This window comes from Archocentrus centrarchus, chromosome 21, assembly GCF_007364275.1.
Source record: "Archocentrus centrarchus isolate MPI-CPG fArcCen1 chromosome 21, fArcCen1, whole genome shotgun sequence".
Lineage (NCBI taxonomy): Eukaryota > Metazoa > Chordata > Actinopteri > Cichliformes > Cichlidae > Archocentrus > Archocentrus centrarchus.
This window is the reverse complement of record NC_044366.1, coordinates 4,908,299-4,927,455: the sequence shown is the minus strand read 5'-3', so window position 1 is coordinate 4,927,455 and position 19,157 is coordinate 4,908,299. Positions and strand designations below refer to the sequence as shown.

At 45.2% G+C, this 19,157-nt stretch overlaps 2 protein-coding genes across 3 annotated transcripts; one reads left to right on the top strand and one right to left on the bottom strand.

Moving 5' to 3' along the window:
* Window positions 1–1,180: 1,180 nt before the first annotated feature.
* bcs1l (BC1 (ubiquinol-cytochrome c reductase) synthesis-like) lies at window positions 1,181–6,981 on the bottom strand. Its single transcript, XM_030757849.1, has 7 exons — window positions 6,632–6,981; window positions 6,379–6,518; window positions 5,809–6,003; window positions 4,924–4,987; window positions 4,652–4,824; window positions 4,376–4,493; window positions 1,181–2,579 (listed from the first exon to the last, which is right to left on the bottom strand). Exons 1-7 carry the CDS (start codon window positions 6,949–6,951, stop codon window positions 2,327–2,329), a joined length of 1,263 nt encoding a protein of 420 aa, XP_030613709.1. The 5' UTR covers window positions 6,952–6,981; the 3' UTR covers window positions 1,181–2,326.
* znf142 (zinc finger protein 142) lies at window positions 6,975–17,716 on the top strand. 2 transcript variants are annotated; one of them, XM_030757847.1, is made up of 9 exons: window positions 6,975–7,101; window positions 7,708–7,764; window positions 9,219–9,707; window positions 9,807–9,998; window positions 11,342–12,157; window positions 12,247–12,424; window positions 12,622–15,427; window positions 16,566–16,671; window positions 17,039–17,716. In XM_030757847.1, exons 3-9 carry the CDS (start codon window positions 9,224–9,226, stop codon window positions 17,572–17,574), a joined length of 5,118 nt encoding a protein of 1,705 aa, XP_030613707.1. In that variant the 5' UTR covers window positions 6,975–7,101; window positions 7,708–7,764; window positions 9,219–9,223; the 3' UTR covers window positions 17,575–17,716. The 2 variants fall into 2 exon arrangements, with proteins under 2 accessions (XP_030613707.1, XP_030613708.1); XM_030757848.1 differs by lacking the exon at window positions 6,975–7,101 and adding an exon at window positions 7,403–7,522.
* Window positions 17,717–19,157: the final 1,441 nt, after the last annotated feature.

The window sequence follows — 19,157 nt, the reverse complement described above, 5'->3', positions numbered from 1 at the left end:
CCCTCCCGGATGGCCCTGGTCATGAGCAAGTGTGAGCACCTCTAAAAGCACAGAAGACCCCTATGTTCGTAACAGCAAGGGAACAGTTTACCCTGCCCGGGATAGGGTTACCGGGGCCCCACCCTGGAGCCAGGCCTGGGCAGGGAGCTCAAGGGAGAGCGTCTGGTGGCCGGGCATTAGCCCGTGGTGCTCGGCCAGGCGCAGCCCTAAGAGGTTACATGGGCCCGCCCTCCTGTAGGCCCACCACCCGCAGGAGGCATCGTAGGGGTCGGGTGCAGTGTGTGTCGGGCGGAGGCCCTGGTGGACCAATCCCCAGCTATCGAAATTGGCTAAAATTTTAACCATTAGAGAAAAAATTGTTCATAACCAGCTCAAAGATTTCTCTTCATGTTCGGCTGCTTTCAGCACTGCTGCTATTTGTTTAGGCTCTTTTGCTCCAGTTGATCTTTCTGTGTTAACTTCAATAGTTACTTCCTGCAGACCGTCAAAGAGGTTTATTCCTGTTAAAAGGGAGCTTTCCCTTCCGACTGTTGCCAAGCGTTTGCTCATAGGGCAGTGGTTCCCAACGTGTGGCCCGCGAAGGTACTGCAGGAGGGCTGCAGTAATAACAGAAATTCACTGTGAAATTACTCACATGTATACACAGTTACATATTTATATAAATGTATTTATTTATATAAAAAGTGAAGTGAAACTTGTAACAGAGAAAATTAGTTTGATATTACTCATTACTCTGACATATATTTAGTGCTCTCGTATTGAAGTTTGTGGCAGGTGGGTCACATATTGGCACTTTATATATTACTGGGTAGTTTTAGCAATTTATAGCCAACAGCCTGTTGGCTGGTTTTTAAGTGGGCCGCAGCACTCTTGATTTTGGGAATGGCTGTCATAGGGAGTCGTTTTGATTGCTGTGTTTTCTCTGTAATTATTGTAGGGTCTTTACCTTACAATATAAAGTGCCATGAGGTGACTGTGTGGGTTGATTTGGCGCTATATAAATAAAATTGAATTGAATTTAAAAAAGCAAGTTTTGAAAGGTTAGTGATCCAGGGCAATTCCGGCGTGCGTCAACAAGAACGGATGTTCTGGTAAATTCTCCCCAAGGCCAGACCATACAGTGCAGAAAAACTGCAAAAAAAAAAAAAAGCAAAGAACTACGTCTGACTCTACAGTCCGCATTTAGCACGTTAAACACCTCATACCAACTGTCAGCGGTGGTGGACGGGGTGAGGATTTGAGTTTGTTCTGCAGTCACTGAGGCGACCATGAACTCCTCTGTATACCAAAGTATACAAGAGTCAAATGTGCGGCCATCTGTCTGACAGCTGCAGCTTGGCCAAATCTGACTCATGCAGCAGGACAGTGATCCCAAGCACAGCATGAAATCTGTGTGAGGAAGAGTGGGCCAAAATTCCTCCACAATGACGTGCGAAACTGATAGTCACACAGGAAACCATTACTTCCAAGTTATTACTGCTGGAGGTGGTTCAACAAGCTGCTCAATCATGGGGGTACTTTTTTCACACACTGCTTTTGCATTTTGGTTCAGTTTCTGTTAAATAAATGACAGTGTAATATGTCATGTCTTATTGTTTAGGTAAATAATACCTGAGATAATTTTAAGACTTGCTAATTAAAAGATGTACTTTCTTTTTCATAACTGTTTGGTTTTATGCTGCCCGTCTTTCTCCTGCTTCTTGATGCACTCCAAATGTTCACCTTGTCCACTACAGGATCATTAAAATCATCAAAATTTTCAAATTAATATACAAGAAAAGAATTTTAAAATATTATTCCAGTGTCTGAGCAAAATATGTACCTTCTGCAGTATAAGTGACAGATATACCGCAATACATTTAAAAGATAATTTTGTGAAAGTCAGAGTAAAGTTTTCAATGTTACCGAGCTGAAGACATATTTATGAAATACATCACTATATGCTCCACCACGAACACAATTTTGCACTTAGAACCCAGTGACAAGCCCTCGAACCCCTAAAGGTACCGTAAGGTATTTTATTTTCATCTCTGCTTCACTCCCTGGTTAACATAATGAAACATATCTGAGCCTTCAAAGTACCCTGTTCAATAAGCTGTATTGTGCAATTCAAACACTCTAAATAGCAGCAGCTCATGTTGATGGGCCAAAAATGCTGATAAGTGTTAGAGTTTGAAACTGTGTCTAGAGTTGCTTCATATTTAAAGAGAAAATGACACATTATGGAAAGCTATTTGATATCCTTTAACATCAAAGTGCATCACTGATAACAAACTTAAACTGAAAGTGTTTCTCATTTCTCTTTATTCAGGCGTCCAAATCCCCGTCATCCTTTTATTTCAGCAACATTGTCTATAGATCCTTCAGGGTCCATTTTGTGCAGCAGGAAGTGTCCTTGCACCTGCGCAGCGCTGATCTCTGAGTGTGCGGCTAAAGCCCGCTCTGCAAAGCGCTCTGCCTCGGAGGCGGGTTCGTCTGGGTAGAACCGCCGAAACATCTGGGTGAGCTGCCAGTGGGTGCAATGCCCGATGTACTGCTTCAGATCAACACGGCCGGGTCGGATGAGCGCTGCGTCTAACCTGTGTGAGGACGTCACAGGCAGCACCGGATGTTAATGTCACATTAATGAAATTACTCCTTAATGTTTCACAAGTGAAAGAACGACTTTATCTAGCAATGACAAAAAGATTTTAATGTTCGAGAAGGAAATCATGTAACTAATTTTTATTTTTTTATTTATTTATTTTTTTTAAAAAGGTACATTTTGTAATGACTCCCTGCAAAATGTAATTAACTTTCACCACCAGGAGGCAGTGTTTCACCAGAAAATGTACTGAAAGGTTTTCAGAAGTGTCTGCTGTTCATTTATTTTTATTTATTTCTAACTCCTGCAACAATTTCCTCAAGAGGCTCCGCCTTCTCCAGGTCTTATCTGGTTAAATAACTTGAAACACCATCTTATGGTACAAATTAGTATTACACGGAGGCAGAGTGGCCTCAAATCAACTTCAGCTAACGCAACACAACGTTTCTATCCAGTCAAGTGATAGCTTTCATTGACTTTGGATTGTTTAAGAACTACTTTTAAACAATGGAAATTATAATAAGTACCTTTAAAATTTAGGTATTGCATGTAAGTATAATTTTATTCTAAATATTAATTAGATTATTTAAATATTAATTAATGTTTTACAGGGCAGTTAGTGCACATGTGACTGGTGTCTGCGGGCTCAAACAGAGCACCCTGCAGGACACTCAGGAGTCGGGTGATAACTAGCTGCAGAAATGTCACCTTCTGAATCCACGTGTGTCATCATAACAAAATGTGCTCCTGGAGAAAGCAGCTAAAGCAGTTTGTATGCTGGGGACAGTAATGTCAGTAATATACTGGTTGTGGCATCAAAAACCAGGGAAAAATATGGATGGAATTTGAATGAATTAGAGAAGATTCCACCTTAAGAGCAGTCAGCAGCTGCTGGCTTACATGTTAATGAATAAAAAATAAGAGCTGCTTTGGAGCAACTCAAACTGTAAAGGTTAACTAAAATTAGAAACACTCTTAGAGCTCTATGCTGTTCTTATAGTCACTGACCTTTATTCACATGAGCTGCTGAACATACCTGGCCTTCTCTTATTCCTTCTCTTTTTTTAAGACCTCATAATCACAGTGTTCACAGACAGTCATAATAATCATCAGTCTTTCAGTCTGTTAAGGTTACTGCACCACACTGTTTACACAAACATTTCCTGGATCTTTTCACATTAAAAGCCCTTTAGAGTCTGACTAGTTGGAAACACCTCATTTCTTAACAGTGCTGTTGTATAAAATAAACTGACTTTTACCTTTTAAGAAAAATGGTCAAAAATATGTTTGTCTGATGTTCACCCTCAAATAGAGAGGACACATTCATGAAGCACACAGATGTGAGGAAGATGAGGCGGCTGATGAAGATGGTCAGACAGAGTTCAGATTAATTTAAGATCTGAACATAAAGCCAGGTTACCATTTGATCATGTGATCAGTTAAAGCTGACTGTATATATGTATGCAAACTGCCACAAACTCCAGTGTGCACATGCATGCATGACACGCGTGTCACCTGTGTGCTCTGGTGCTTCATCACACGGCGCTGCACCTCTGGCCCCGAGCCATTGGTTACATCTAACCTTGTATTTATTTTAATGAGGTAAAGTTGCTATAACACAGTAATTACTGAAGTTCTTCTAAAGTCTGAGCTTTTTTTGAACCAGCATACGTTAATGCAGCGCCCCCTCTTGTTCAGTCTCTTCATTTTCTATCGACACTGTTAAAACTTTTTTGCTCCAGCTGTTTATTTTAGAAGGAGATGTATTGGTTTGCTTGCTTACAACAGTACCTGTCTATGAAGTTGGTGGTCATAAAAACTATTCGGGCCTCCGATGAAGCCACTCCATCAAGAGAGTTAAGCAGTCCACTGAAGGTCAGTCTTCCCATTCCCTGGTAGGCCAGAGGGTCTGCGAGGCAACAGAAAACAGAGCTTCAAATCAAAATAAAACAATGGCAGTCAGTTACAGCTTTACAGGTTATCTCAGTACTGAACATCAAGCCTGTTCTAAACCCAGAAAGTGGAGTTGGTGAAAGTGTGTGATGTTTGATCCTTCCTGCTGCTTACTCTCAGTGGGAAGCAGCTCTCGGCTGACAAAGGCTGCATCGACATCCTCCAACAGAATGATGCTTTGCTGCGGCGCCACGCTCAGGAGGTGGTTCAGGCGGTCGTCCGAAAGCGTTCGGTCGCTCAGGCTCATCAGACAGATGCTGTAGCCCAGCTCACCAGCCAGTGCCGTGCTGAAAGGGAGTGAGTTACACAAGTGGTGATGAAGTTACGCACACGCACCTGACGAGTACACAGGAGGGAAACGAAACCCAAATGAAGGGCACACTCACATAAAGCTGCTCTTTCCACATCCAGGGGGGCCGTACAGCAGATATCCTCTTCTGTAGGGAATACCTGCACAGGTGAACAATCACTGTCAGAAGGAGCAGCCACCACAAAGAAATTACAAATTACTACATTAGGCAACATTTCTCTGTGTATTAGGTTTTCTTTATTGCCAGTGTCTGAATAGTTGACAACGTAAAAACACGAGCCCTTCCCTACTCTCTAACAGCCTTTGGGAAGGAGTCGGGCTGGACCCTTGGCAAAAATCCAAAGGATGTGACCCTTAAGGGAAGTGATGTGCAGCAGTGTCACGAACAGATACCACAAAAAGTCAGCAACTTCAAAAGAAAACTGAAGAGAGCGTGTCAGAGTTTAAATTTTCCACAAGTTTGAGGAAGCGACTGAAGCAACTACCAATGAGAAAAAAAGGATACTGTTGGCTGACATGTTCTTGGTCACATCACTTGGGCTAAATCCAAAGTATTTCCAAAAAACGGATGATGTTGCTCTTTGAGGGAGAAGCTCTTCACCTTCTGTTGTATAATATCTGTCTTTTAATTCACTGCTACTCATCCAGACTACATCCAGGAAACTTGAAGCAGCGAGGTGCAGGGAACAGCTCTGATTGGCAGACACATCATCAGGTAGTGATTTAGGGAGTGCTTGATTTGTTTTTGCAGGTATTGAGATTAAAATTCCATTAACTGTGCAACCCCGTGTTTATGCTTTATTGATTTGTTTGGTTTAATGGTTTGTTACTGATCCCAGCACTAGTTCCAAAAGATTAGTGTATTTAACTGTATACAGGAAACTGATGTCAAACATTAACTCTGTGACTGAAAATTAAACAAAGCAGTGTATGAATAAAGGTGAGTCCTGTGACATTTTACCTCTGTCTGTGTACCACTTGGGGTTTCCAATGAAGTCCTTCACATCATCTACAATCCTTTCAGCAATGCCCACGTCCAGCACCACAGAACTGAGGGGTCTGCGTCGCCGAGGAAAACCGAAGGGCCGCCACTCTGCACCCATGGCGGAGTACATCACCGTCCTCCCTTCCTCCTGCTTCAGTGCCAGCTCTCTTGCTGCAAAACGGGATTGAAAGCTGCACTAAATGACCAGCTGTGTATGATTATATGTGGCTCATAAGAAAAGGCTTAAACCTCCGTCGGGTACAGTCAGTATTCTGGACACAATTTAGCCCATGAACACCTGCACGATGGAGCTGAAACCAAGCAATCAAGATGTGAGTCAAGTGTCCTGCAAACAACAGCAGGAGCAGAACAGGCCTGACAAATAATTTTCCAGACTTCAGGCAGCCACTGATTGCAAAGATTTGGAGTGATGAGCCTCAAAAGTCAACGCAATATTTATGTGAGTGCACTTTACTCCCATCTTCATGGAGATGTTTGGTGTCCAAATACTTACGTACCTGACTTCATATACTATCAAACATTTACCTTCTTGTAAGATATTAAAGAAGATCTGTTTGTCTCTGCCTAAAGCAGTGAACGTGACAGACTCCCACGGAGTTCCGGTGTGCAGATCCACCATCTGTTTTTCTCTGGTCCGCTCCACCCTGATCCACTTCCTCCCATACCTGCAGATGTGAGTGTACGGATGTGAGTGTCACAGAGAAAATGGCCAATCAAATTAGTATACGGTCTTATACGTGTAGCGGTCTGTGCTATATTCGGGGAAATATATTCTGACCAGATGATGTGGTTGCCAGGGCTCGGGTGGAAGTCAAACTGCGTGTGAACCCGTCCGCTCTCGTGCGCCAGGTAGGAGGTCTCCACGCTCAGGTGCTGCGTGTGCCTGGCGTGCTTGGTGATCCAGCTCAGCAGCCAGTGGTAGCTTTTGTCCCTGCTGGGCACCTCCAGAGTTATCATGTAGTGCCTGCGGAAGAAGACCATCCCCACCTGGGCTCCCTTCCTGGCCAGCGCCAGCGCTGTCCCGACCCCAACCAGTCCGAAGCCGGCCCCGAAGTACGGGTTGTCCTTCAGGCCGTCCAGAAAGTCCGACAGGGGCATGGCGATGACTCCTACGCCCAGACTCTAGATAACCCGGCAAAGGGCGCTCATCTGCGGACCTGCGCAGCCCCGTAAATTACGGTTATCGGTCCCCCTTCGTGACCTGACACCTGCTTGTAAGCTGGAAAACGCGGCAGGTGGAGCTGGCTGGTGGGTTAAACTACGATTATTCTGTTGTCCTGTTCCCTTTGCCTTCATCTCTCACAGCTGCCGCTGGTGATTTCGCTCATTTCCGCGTATAATCCTTCATTCATCTACCCAAAATGCCCAAGCGTGTAACGTATGGATGCTCCAGCACGGCGACCTTTACTACACTTCCTGTGTTTGATAAATATCCCCCCGACTGTCCTCTGGCGCTCACGAACATTCGTTCCCTCTCGTCAGCATCATTTTATTATCATCTCCTAACTTTGCTTTCCTGATAAGAAAATATCTATCAGATGGTGGATAATGCACTGTGTGAATTTTAGTGTAAACGGTTTAAACAGCAACCGCGATTAACCGCCAACAGGGACGCAAACACTTTGCTGCGAGCGTCTCAAGAAGCTAACGAGTGTTAGCTCAGCTAGCGGTAAAGGCGATGTTATTAGCGTGTTTAGACCTTTATATAATTAATAAGAGCGAGTAAAACTCCTGCAGATTTAATTTAATGTCATTTAAGGGATTCCTGTAGCAGTCCGTCAGTACAAGTGGATTCAATGAGGCAGACGACGCAACCTTACGGTTAAACAGAGCCGTTGATGTTTTGTTTTTCAGATAGAAAGGACGGTGGAAACTCGGGCAGTAGGTCTGACTCAGACTTTCACTTTCACTGTAAGTACCTGTAATTTAGTGCGTGTAACTGTGTGCTTTTGGTGTGTGTCTTATTACAATTAATACTATTAACATAACTTCATCTGCATGAAACACCAGAATGTGCAATCACAATTATATATTAATATTTGTAGAACATTAAGTTTGACATCCCTGAGTAAAGGATAAGGTGTTGGTTAGAAAATAGTGAGAACATAAGTTTGGTCCTCAGCTTGAACATTTAGGATTGTTTAAGGGCATTTCCTGAAATTATACACATATTACCATAAAGATACTGCTTTATTCCAGACTTTTTCCTATACATGCACAAATCTGCATCAAATCATTTGCATTTTTGTTTGTTTGAAGTTGGTCTTGGTCTCATGCTTTTGGCATAAATACCCAGTAGCGACACATTGTAGAACAACTTCCAAATTTCTGCTGAAGTGCAGGGTTTCTCTCTCCTGTGAGCATTTCTATAAAATAAATACTAGAGATGTGAAAAATGTGCATGTGGTCCAGCAAAAGTAGCTGCCACTAGCAGTGGAGAATTTTTCTGGTGCAACTTGTAGTTTTCATCCTTTTACATGATTATCTCCCAGTGAGGGTGTTGGTTTGATTAGAAAAGCAGTGGGAACATACCCTTGCTGTCCACTTTATTGGGTACACCTTGCTAGCACTGGGTTAGACTCTCTTTTGCCTTCAGATCTGCGTTAATTCTTTGTGGCACAGTTTCAAAAAGCTGCTAGAAACATTCCAAACATTTTGGTCCATGTTGACATGACGGCATCACACAGTTGCTGCATATCTGTCAGCTGCACATTCATGATCTGAATCTCCCGTTCCACCACATCCCAAAGGTTTAGATTACGATCTGCTGACTGTGGAGGCCATTTGCATGCAGTGAACTCACGTAATGTTTAAGAAATCAGTTTGAGATGATCTGAGCTTTGTGACACAGTGCGTTATCCTGCAGGAAGCAGCCATCAGAAGATGGCTACACTGTGGTCATAAAGAGATGGACTTGGTCAGCAACAATACTGAAGAAGGCTGTGCAAACCTCAGCTTCAGTTTCCTGTTTTTAGCTGACAGGAGTGGTACCTGGTGTGGTCTTATGCTGCTATAGCTCATCTGTTTCAGGGTTCGGCATGTGCATTCAGAGATGCTCTTCTGCATACATTGGTTGTGATTTGAGCCACTTTTGCCTTCCTGCCCGTTTGAAGTAGTCTGGCATTCTCACCCAGAAAGCTGCCGCTCACTGAATATTTCCTCTTTTTTAGGTCATTCACCGTAAACTCTAGAGATGGTTGTGTTGAGATGGTTTGGACATGTGCAGAGGAGGGATAGTGAATATATTTGACAAAGGATGATGAATATGTTGCCTCTCTACCACGACATATTAAATTGTTACCAAATGAAAGTTACAACAGTGAAATCTGTCACATTGTGACTAAAGGCTTTGCTCTGATTTTCAGACACAATGGAGACGGCGGATTATCGATGTGAAAAATGTGGCCAGAGCTTTTCGGACGGAGGCGTGTTTGCCTCTCACTCCTGTTCACAAAGACAACTACGTCCATCCAGTAAAGCGCAGCTGAGCAGCTTCAAGTGTTCTCAGTGCAGCGAGGTCTTTTCCAAGCCAGCTGCTGTGAAACACCACTTTAAAACCTGCCACAGTGATCCTGATCTGACAGGCCCGTTCTCCTGCTCTGAGCAAGGCTGCCAGTTCAGCAGCTCAGACCATCAGGAGTATCGAGACCACGTAATGTCCACACATGGCCTCACTCTCATTCCCTGCACCTACCGGGCCTGTAAAGTGTCGTTTCTCACACAGGATGAGATGGAAAGCCATCGGAGGGGCCACATGCCTTTTGGCTGCTTTCACTGCCAATTCATCTCTCAAAATGCTAAAACCCTGACTGATCATCTCTTGGAGCACAAACATCTGACAAATAATGCTCAAGGTAAGCAGACTCTTCAGGGAGGTGGAACTCTCATATCTTCAAACAGTAGATGTAAATGCAAATTATAATTTTACAGGTCGTTTATGCACCTTTTCTCAGGGAACGAGCAGGAGCTGACAAAGATGTGCTCTAATGGAAGCCGCTTACCTGAGGCCTCCAGGATGTCAGAAAGAAAAAATACAGCTTGTGGGTTGTCGTCAACACAAAGTGGGCGGGCGGAAGAGCCGGAGAGGCTGGAGGGCATGAAAGACGCCGCTTCAGCAGGAGATGCTACACCTGTGCCATCCAAAGGTATGAACACCTAACCCACCTACTTGGTGCCCATTGTACACTGAGCAGCCACAACATTAAAACTAATGACTGGTGAAGTTAGTAAAATCGATTATCTTACTGCAGTGATGTAGTCTCCTAGGAAGCCGGGGCTCCTGGCACTTTATACTGTGAGTTAACGATCCTACAGGTTGCAAACATTTTCATTGGACAGCGCTTTGGCCAGGTGTAGAGGTCATCAGGTGGCACTTAAACTTCACAGAGAGTTTTGAACCTTTCCACAACACTCTCCAGCTGGCAGTGGTGGCCAAGTCTCTACCCTTCTCTGCACCAGTAAGAAGCCCTTTCTGACAGTCCCCCCACCCTTCAGACAGCTGCTTTTCTCTTGTGGTTCCTCCAGACTGATTAAGGTGGAAATCTGTGACAAACACCTCTACAGTGTTGTCCACCGTTTCTTCCAGCAATCTTGGACGAGTTGCTGGTACTTGGTCTTTGTCCTCTTGGCTGCTTCTTCACAGCCCTCCTCCCACAGCACTGTTGGTTCCACCAGGAGACCACATCATTAATTCTTTTCTTGGGGTGGTGTATGTTATCGCTTCTGGGAACCAGAATTATCTACCCGGGTTAACCCTCATCCTCCAGTCCTGGGTTAACTGCAACAGGTTCTGCTTGGTACTGGCCTGAGCCCCTCTAGTAAAAATGATGATGTGCAGTTGTGGTTTTGTTTTGGTCAAATGTCTCTTTTCCTGCTCTAGGGCATCCTCAAGTGTTGTTGCCATTGATTTAACCCCAGGCCCTATCTGCTAAGGTTCCTGTCCCTCAGTATGACTTGCAGTGGGTTCCCCCTCAGACCCCACCTGTGCAGGTTGGCCAGTCATGGTAGGGTGTAATAGGCTTTTATTCAGTAGGAAGGAAATGGCTCCATCCTCCACAGTTCAGCCCATGTGACAGCTCTCAGGAAGAGACCTCCAGCAGAACCAGGCTCAGGGAGGGGCAGCCACCTACGGTAGACAGACAACTACAATCCACATGCCCTGACCGCTGGGAGATGTTTTGGTGCCACAAAGGAGACCTACACGTTATTAGGCAGATGAAGTGGATGATTGGTGCATGTCACAAGTGGTTTATTAAAAAAAAACTAAAGAAGCAAAGACAAAAGTAAACATCTCATAATAATATTTTACTCTACAGGACTTTAACGAGTATTTTAACATGGCATAACGTGAATAAAAGATTTATTCTTTAATAAATGATTAATAAATAGGTATAACAGCACCAGGAAACAATAGATAATATAAATTGTAACAAAGACAACGCATTTTATTTTTAGTATTTTAATTTTTGTAATTGTTCTTGCCCATCAGAGTACCTTGCAGAGGGATCGGAGCACATTTATCGCACCCACACCTGCCCTAAGTGTCGTCGCTGCTTCAAGATGCGCTCCCACCTTCAGGAGCACCTTCGTCTGCATTTCCCTGACCCGAGCCTCCAGTGTCCCACCTGCCAACGTTACTTCACCAGCAAGAGCAAGCTGCGGGTACACAGGCTCCGAGAGGCTGGCAAGAAGATCCACCAGTGCCACTTGTGCGAGTATTCTGCTGTGGAGAGGAGCTCAATCCGCCGCCATCTAGTTAGCGTGCACGCTCAGAATGGTGAAAACGGTCACAGCTACACGTGCCCCACCTGCAGCGGACACTTTCACCTCAGCAGCGCGCTGAAGGCTCACATGAAGACGCACAACACATTGTCAGACAACAAACCCTTGGTCTGTTTCCAAGAGGGTTGTTCTTTCCAGAGTTCTCAGCACAAAGACCTCATTAGACACGCTGCTGAGGTGCACGGGGTCAGAGCAGTGGAGTGCCGTCATCACGCCTGCAGCACCGTCTTTAAAAGCGAGACAGACATGGAGGACCACTATCGGACACACCTCGCCTACCACTGCTCCGAGTGCAGTTTCTCTTGCTCCAATAAAACCGTTTTCCTCCAGCACCAGCGGCTCGGTCACGCCGGGCCCGAAGAGCTCAGCTGTGACTTCTGCTCCTTTGTCACGTTTAACCCCGTGGAGTTCGAGCAGCATCTCGGACATTTGCACGCCAACGAGAAGATCCATCGCTGCCCTCAGTGCAGCTACGTGACCTCGCATAAACGGGGTTTGAAGCGTCACATGCTCATGCACAGTGGTGAGGATGATTTTGGTCACATGACTCCTGCCTTAGAGTAGCTGTCGGGGCATCTCCCTCTAACTCTTAAATTTGTGCTTCTCTTTAAGGTGAGAAGCCCCACAAGTGCAGCCTGTGTAGCTTCAGGTGCCGAGATGAGTCCTACCTCTCTAAACACATGCTCACTCACTCAGATGATAAGAACTTCATGTGTGCTGAATGCGGATACGTCACCAAATGGAAGCACTACCTTAATGTTCACATGAGGAAACATGCTGGGGACCTCAGGTACACACAAGAAGTTTCTCAGACATCTTTGTGTTATATTTTAATCTTGGTTCTGTTGTGTGTATGCTGAGTTTTCTGAGAGTGCACCACCAGAGTGTGTTCACTGTGGGGAGTAGTGGAGGTGGAAGAAGAAGCAGTATTGTGGGTACTATATTCAGCACGGTTGTTCCGACTAAACTCCCTGTTTCCTCTCCTAGGTATTCCTGTGATCAGTGCCCGTATCGCTGTCACCGCGTGGACCAGTTAAACAGCCACAAATTACGGCATCAAGCCAAATCACTCATGTGTGAGATCTGCGCTTACGCTTGCAAGCGCAAATATGAGCTTCGCAACCATATGTTGGCCAAACACTCTGGAGAGGACAGACAGTCGGCCGTGTTCAAGTGCAAATACTGCACGTACACCACCGGCTACCGTCAGGCGCTTCAAAACCACGAGAACTGCAAACACACCAAGCTCAAAGAGTTTCGCTGCGCCCTCTGCTTCTACTCGTCCTTCAGCAGCATCAGCCTCTTCCTTCACAAGAGGAAAACCCACGGGTACGTGCCCGGGGACAAAGCGTGGCTGGAGAACTACGCTGCAAAAGAGAAGGAGAGGAACTCAGCTGAATTCATGCAGGATTTTTACAATAAGCCTTCAGTTACTCACAAGCAGCCTGAAGGACCTCCACCTTCTGCTGCTTCTGAAGCGCAAAGTGAGCAACTCCTGCCCGATCACGATGGCAGCGCAGAAACTCCCCCCGCTTCACAACCTGGTGTTTTTGATGATGTTTCTCAGGAGGCCATTACAGACAGTCCTCCTCCTGTCGACAGTCCCGAGGAATACTGCACTCTCGTTTTAACGACACTGTCCACCTCTGACTTTCAAACCCCGTCTTTACAAAATGAAGATGAAAACTGTGCAAGCACTCCAACTTTAGATTCTAACGGGCCTGAGACGTCACAGGAAAAAGCAGACTGCTCTAGAAGCTCATCAGAGGAGCATGATGATTTACATGACAGCTATGAGCCTCTGAGTAATACAGCTGAACCTGTTGAGCCAGGAGAGTGTCAGGCATCTGACAAAAATGTTGAAACACTCAGTTCCACTTTTCCATCTGAGCAAAGCCAGCCTTTACAGTCTGAGGAGCGTTTGAACGCTATGAAAAAGTACGACAAGGACCAAGCAGAGGCCATGGTTTTAGAGGGGCGGGTTCAGATGCTCGTGGTGCCAACTGAAGGTGTTTACCGCTGTGAGAAATGCTCTTATGTAACCTGCAGAGAGAGCGCGTTGAGGCACCACCGCCAAGCTCTGTGCCACAGCAGGATGAAGGGCCACATGTGCCAGGCCTGCGGTGCCCAGTTCAAACAGAGGCGAGGTCTTGATAGCCACCTTAGAAGTAAGTGCCCAGCCCTGCCACGGAAAACAAGAACATTTGTAGGTATTTCAGATGCATGTGTGGAGAGCTCTGCTGTAGGTCAGGAAGGATCCAAGCAGCTGGGTGAAGGAATGCATTCAGATCAGACGGAGCTTTCCGCTGATCCTGAGTGCACGTCTCAGTTTAAGACCGTTCTCGAGGATGATGCTGCCACATCCACAAACCAGCAAAGCAAAATTCACACAAATAAGCTTATGCAAAAAACAGACGCTTCAAGTAACAAACTCATAAATGTTTCACTGCAGCCCAAGTCCCTTTACACTAGAAAAGGTGAGAAATTCAGATGCAAGCTGTGCAGTTTTTCATCAGTCAGGCTCATAACAGTCAAACGGCACCTTCCAACCTGCAGGAGAAGATTCAGGAAACAAGAGAATCAGAGCATTTCAGAAGCAGATGACGAAGATGGTAATGGGTCAGCTAAAGAAAGAAAAGAGCTGTTGGAGAAACCCGATGAAGACCTCGTGGAAGCTCCTAAGAAACGTCAAAGTTTTGGCTGTCCAAGCTGTGCATTTAAGTGCAGTCAGAAAAGAGCCTTGGACAGCCATGAAAGGAAAGGCTGCATGAGGCCCGGTGAAGTCCAGTGCTCTGTTTGTTCATTTGTAACCAAATCTAAAGTTTCTTTGACCCGGCACATTTTGTACGCTCATAACAAGGAAAAGTTCAGCGCCTCCAAATCCAAACGTTTGCACTGCCAGCACTGCACTTTCAGCTGCAAACAGCAGCGCTGCATGACGCAGCACGTTGCATTCAAACACAAAGGTGCACGACCTCACCGCTGCCATTACTGCTCCTTCAGCACCACGCGGCGCTACCGCTTGGAAGAGCACGAGTCTCTGCACACGGGAGTCGGCCGTCACCGCTGCGACGTGTGTGATAAAACCTTTGGGGCTGTGACCAAATTGCGCCAGCACAAGAGGCGGATTCACGACAAACAGCCTACGCACTTCTGCTCGTCGTGCGACTTCAGCAGCTACACACTTGACGACGTGAGACGGCACAACCTCAGGTGCCACACGGGGGAGCTGCAGCACGTTTGCACTCACTGTGACGCTCAGTTTAGTTCAGAGGTTGCTTTGAGAAACCACTGCAAACGCGTGCACCAGCTCCAGGTGTGTTTCTCATGCAAGCAGTGCGACTACACGTGCAGCAGCGACGTCACGCTGAGGGCCCACCAGCAGAGCAAGCATCCCCAAGTGAAATGCACCACCTGCCAGGAGTCCTTTGAATCTAAGGAGAGCCTCGAGCTTCATCAGAGAGCTCACCTGGCACATCAGTGTCACGTGTGTCCCTTTGCTACCAAAACGAGGCAGCTGCTGGCCCAGCACCTGCTGAACGAACATGAGGAGGGACCTCTGGAGGACAAGCCGCTGAAGTGCAGCACCTGTCAGTTTGCTTGTCACCATCAGCTGGTCCTGGAACAGCACCTCCGCTCACATGGAACCAAGCGTCTGTATAAATGCACCGACTGCGAGTACTCAACCCGGAACAAGCAGAAGATCACGTGGCACATCCGCATCCACACCGGGGAGAAGCCGTACAGCTGTGAGGAGTGCAGTTACACCTGCACAGATCCATCGAGGCTGAAGGTACAACCGCAGTTTACAGGTCTGATTTGTAGGGAAAATAAACAAACTTCTGCAAACATGTTGCTTTAGAGAAAATGCAGTCCTATTTTTTTTCCAACAGCTGTCTCAGGAGAGAGAGGGTGCAAATGCAGGATGCGAAAACAAAGTTCACTGAACAAAACTGGCTGGAGAGTTTAATACAACATAAAAACTGAATGAAGACCAGGACACAAGCTTGGAAAACATTGGAAAACGATTAAAGTAAAACAGGAAATAACCAGAATACTAAATACAGAGACAAAAAGTCACATGTTAAACATGATAATGGAGGCAGTGGAGCGCAGAAGGTGCAAAAGCACATAGAAAAGACAGAAAAACACTGAGGGAGCTAAAAACACCAGAAGAAATAATGTACTCAAAACAGGAACTGAAGCTCAATGAAAACACGAGAATTAAAAACTTCTGCATCACCGGCAGCGCGTACTGCCAAGTAGGATTTGAGCTCCAGGGTTAAACCTGGACTTTTACTTCATAGCAGCGTTACCCCACCGTGTCTTCTTATGTTGCAGAGACGATGCGCTCTGCAGCAGGTTATGTTTGAGATTAAAGACCAACAGGTATGAAAACACCATACTGAACAATCATTTACATGCAAAATGGCATCACCATTCCTGGAAGATCCCTTGGACCTCTGCGTTTGGCTAGTAAAAGGGTCTAAAGGGTTGGCTGCACAATCAAAGAATACATGTGTAATAAATGTGTAATATACATTTGTAGCTAGAATCATAAACTCATGAATTGATAACCAGTTTGTGTGATCGCTGAGCCTGATTGCCAATGTTAGGGTAAGCGAAGCCAGATAACAAAAAAAAGATATCTTGAGTATTTTAAAGTTGCTTTTTAGCACAGAACAGGGCTAAAAATTATAAACAGCAATCAAAACACACTAAAAACTAAACAAAAATCCCAAAGACAACAACAAAACTCATGACACCAACATGTTAATATGTTTTTTTTTTAAATAAAAAAAGAACAGTGGCAGAAGATTTTTACTCAGTGTCTCTGGTTGTGTAGCGTCTGCTTGACATCGAGTGTTTCCATGAAATGAAGCACAATGAAAACAATAACAGGTCTTTTTTTATTTTTAATGTTTCTATAGCTTCACATGAGGGTTCACCAAGAAGAGAAGAAGTACCTTTGTCCTGAGTGTGGCTACAAATGCAAGTGGGCGACTCAGCTGAAGTATCACATGACCAAGCACACAGGTATCAACAGCAGCTGTTTTAACCTCTTTTAAAATGCCACTGAGGGGCCGCCATAGAAGGATGTGACACTACATTTATTTACCATACAGCTCAGGTAAAATCTCCATATTATGATTAGAAATTGAACACAAAACCCAAACTAACAGTCCACATACATACACAGTGCCTGCTAGATAGTCAAAAAATGCCTCCCATATACACATAGTCAGTTAAATAGCTCCATCCAGTGGCCAGGGGTGAAAACACAAACCAAAAATGTCACCTACAATATCAGCAACACATACAGTGAGTGTTGCTGATGATATGTTGTGATCATGTTTAAGTTCTACAGTGATTTGGTTGCATTTTAAACGTTTGTCGTCTGCAGGAGAGAAGCCGTACGCCTGTGACGAGTGCGACTACCGCACCAACAGAGCAGACGCCCTCCGCGCACACCGCGACACGCAGCACTGCGACGCGCGCCCGTACGTCTGCGAGAAGTGCGGCAAAACCTTCAAGACTAGCTTCATCCTGAAGACCCACCAGCGACAGCACAGCGACGACCGGCCGTACGCGTGCGGGCTGTGCCAAAAGGCCTTCAGGTGGCCGGCGGGTCTCAGACATCACTACCTGACGCACACCAAGCAGCAACCTTTCAGCTGTCGCCACTGCTCCTACAGAGCCAAGCAGAAGTTCCAGGTGGTCAAGCATCTGCAGAGGCATCATCCAGAGATGCCAGCAGACAAAGGTGTGGTGAGAGACTCTGAAGCTGGAGGCCTCACCCTGAAGGAGGCTCTGCAGGGCACTCTGGATAAAAGAGCAGAAGAAGAAACGGCCAGTGAGCTGCTGCTTCTTCCAGCCAGTGAGGTACAGGAAGTGGCTGAAGAGGTCAATGCAAGAATAAACCCTGAAGAGACAGAGTAAAGATGCAGTGGTGACATAGCCGGTAATACTGATGTTTGAATAGTTGATTTTAGCGTCCTGCCAAGTGTAATAAGACAAGTCATACATATATTAAGAGAGAATGTAAAGAGAGGTAAGTTCTTTTAAAAATAAACCATCTTTTTTAAAATACTGTATCCTTTCATAATTGCCTATAATCAAAATATAACTGTATGGATGACAGAGTGCAGCACAAAAGGTTGGTGTTACAGTCCCTCAATCCACGGCTGAAAGAAACCCAACAAATGCGATGCCACAACTCCGCTGCAGGTCAAGAAACTTTTAATAAACCCAAAATAATACTTGCAAAGATCAAACACAAATACGGGAGATGGGAATCCTGGAAAAAAAGAAACAAAAGAGGAAGAAAAGCAGGCATCCCTACATGAATATTAATAAACTTTATTTGTGAAAAGCAGGACTGCTGGTAGCTCCCAACTGTAAGATGCTTTAAAAAGCATCTTACAGTTCTCAGGATGGCTGCAGAACACAGGGCAGGGCGCACATAACGGGATGGTTTGTAAAATGTAAACCGAAAAGCAAAATCCAATTGCCAGTTTAGCCGTACGGTTGGAATGGGTGCAGAAATTCTCAGTACTTTTCCTGACATAGATGTAGTCTGGGTGGCAGCATCTGTTGCCCAGGTAACAGCTCACCCAGTCACGTGATTGGCCCGTTACCTGCTAACCTAAATAACTGTAAAATGTTCCACCAGGTGTTTAACTTATTTATTTTTGCCTCAAACCTGTATATATATATATATATATATATATATATCGTTTTGCTTTAATGGTGCCTTCACAGATGTGTGTTACCCCTTCCGTGTGCACTAATGCTCCCCTACATACATCACTGGCTTTGAAATATGTGCCGATAACAAACGGTTTGGTTTCGCTCCTCTTTAGCCTGGTGAATGCAGCATCCATGATTTCTAAAAGCACCTCAGTCCATCTTACATGAATTCAGGTGGGATTGTGGCCGTTTATGGTTTTAGAGCTTGAGTTTGTGGATGCAGCGGCGATGATGATGATGATGATGATGATGATGGTGTTCAGAAGACTTCCTGAGCCTCTGCATTGATTTCATCATAGAATCAGATCTGGCTTTAATGCAGTGCAGCTCGAGGGCCTGAAGATCACAACTGTTCAACATAGATTTTCAGATTTCTCCAGATTCTGGGAATCTTTTAAATTTATTGTGTATCATAGAAAATAAATTTATTATCACGTTTTTACACAGTGACGAACCTCTCCTCATCTTTGCTTCAGAAAGACTCCGTCTCTCTGACTGGCTACGTTGTTGTTCTCAGTCATGTGAGTGACCCTGTTACCTGTTAACCTAAATAGCTGCAAAATGTTACACCAGGTGTTTTTTCGTGGCATCTGTCCCAGTATTTCTGAAACATGTTGCTTGCATCAGTTTCAACCTGTTGCCTTATTAAAGTTTTCTGTTAAATGCTGAGTTGTTGGGATTGCTGCCTCGCAGTGAGAGGGTCCTGGATTTGAGTATGCTGGCTGGTTGGCCATGGCCCCTGTGCGGGGTTTGCATGAGTGCAGATACTCTAG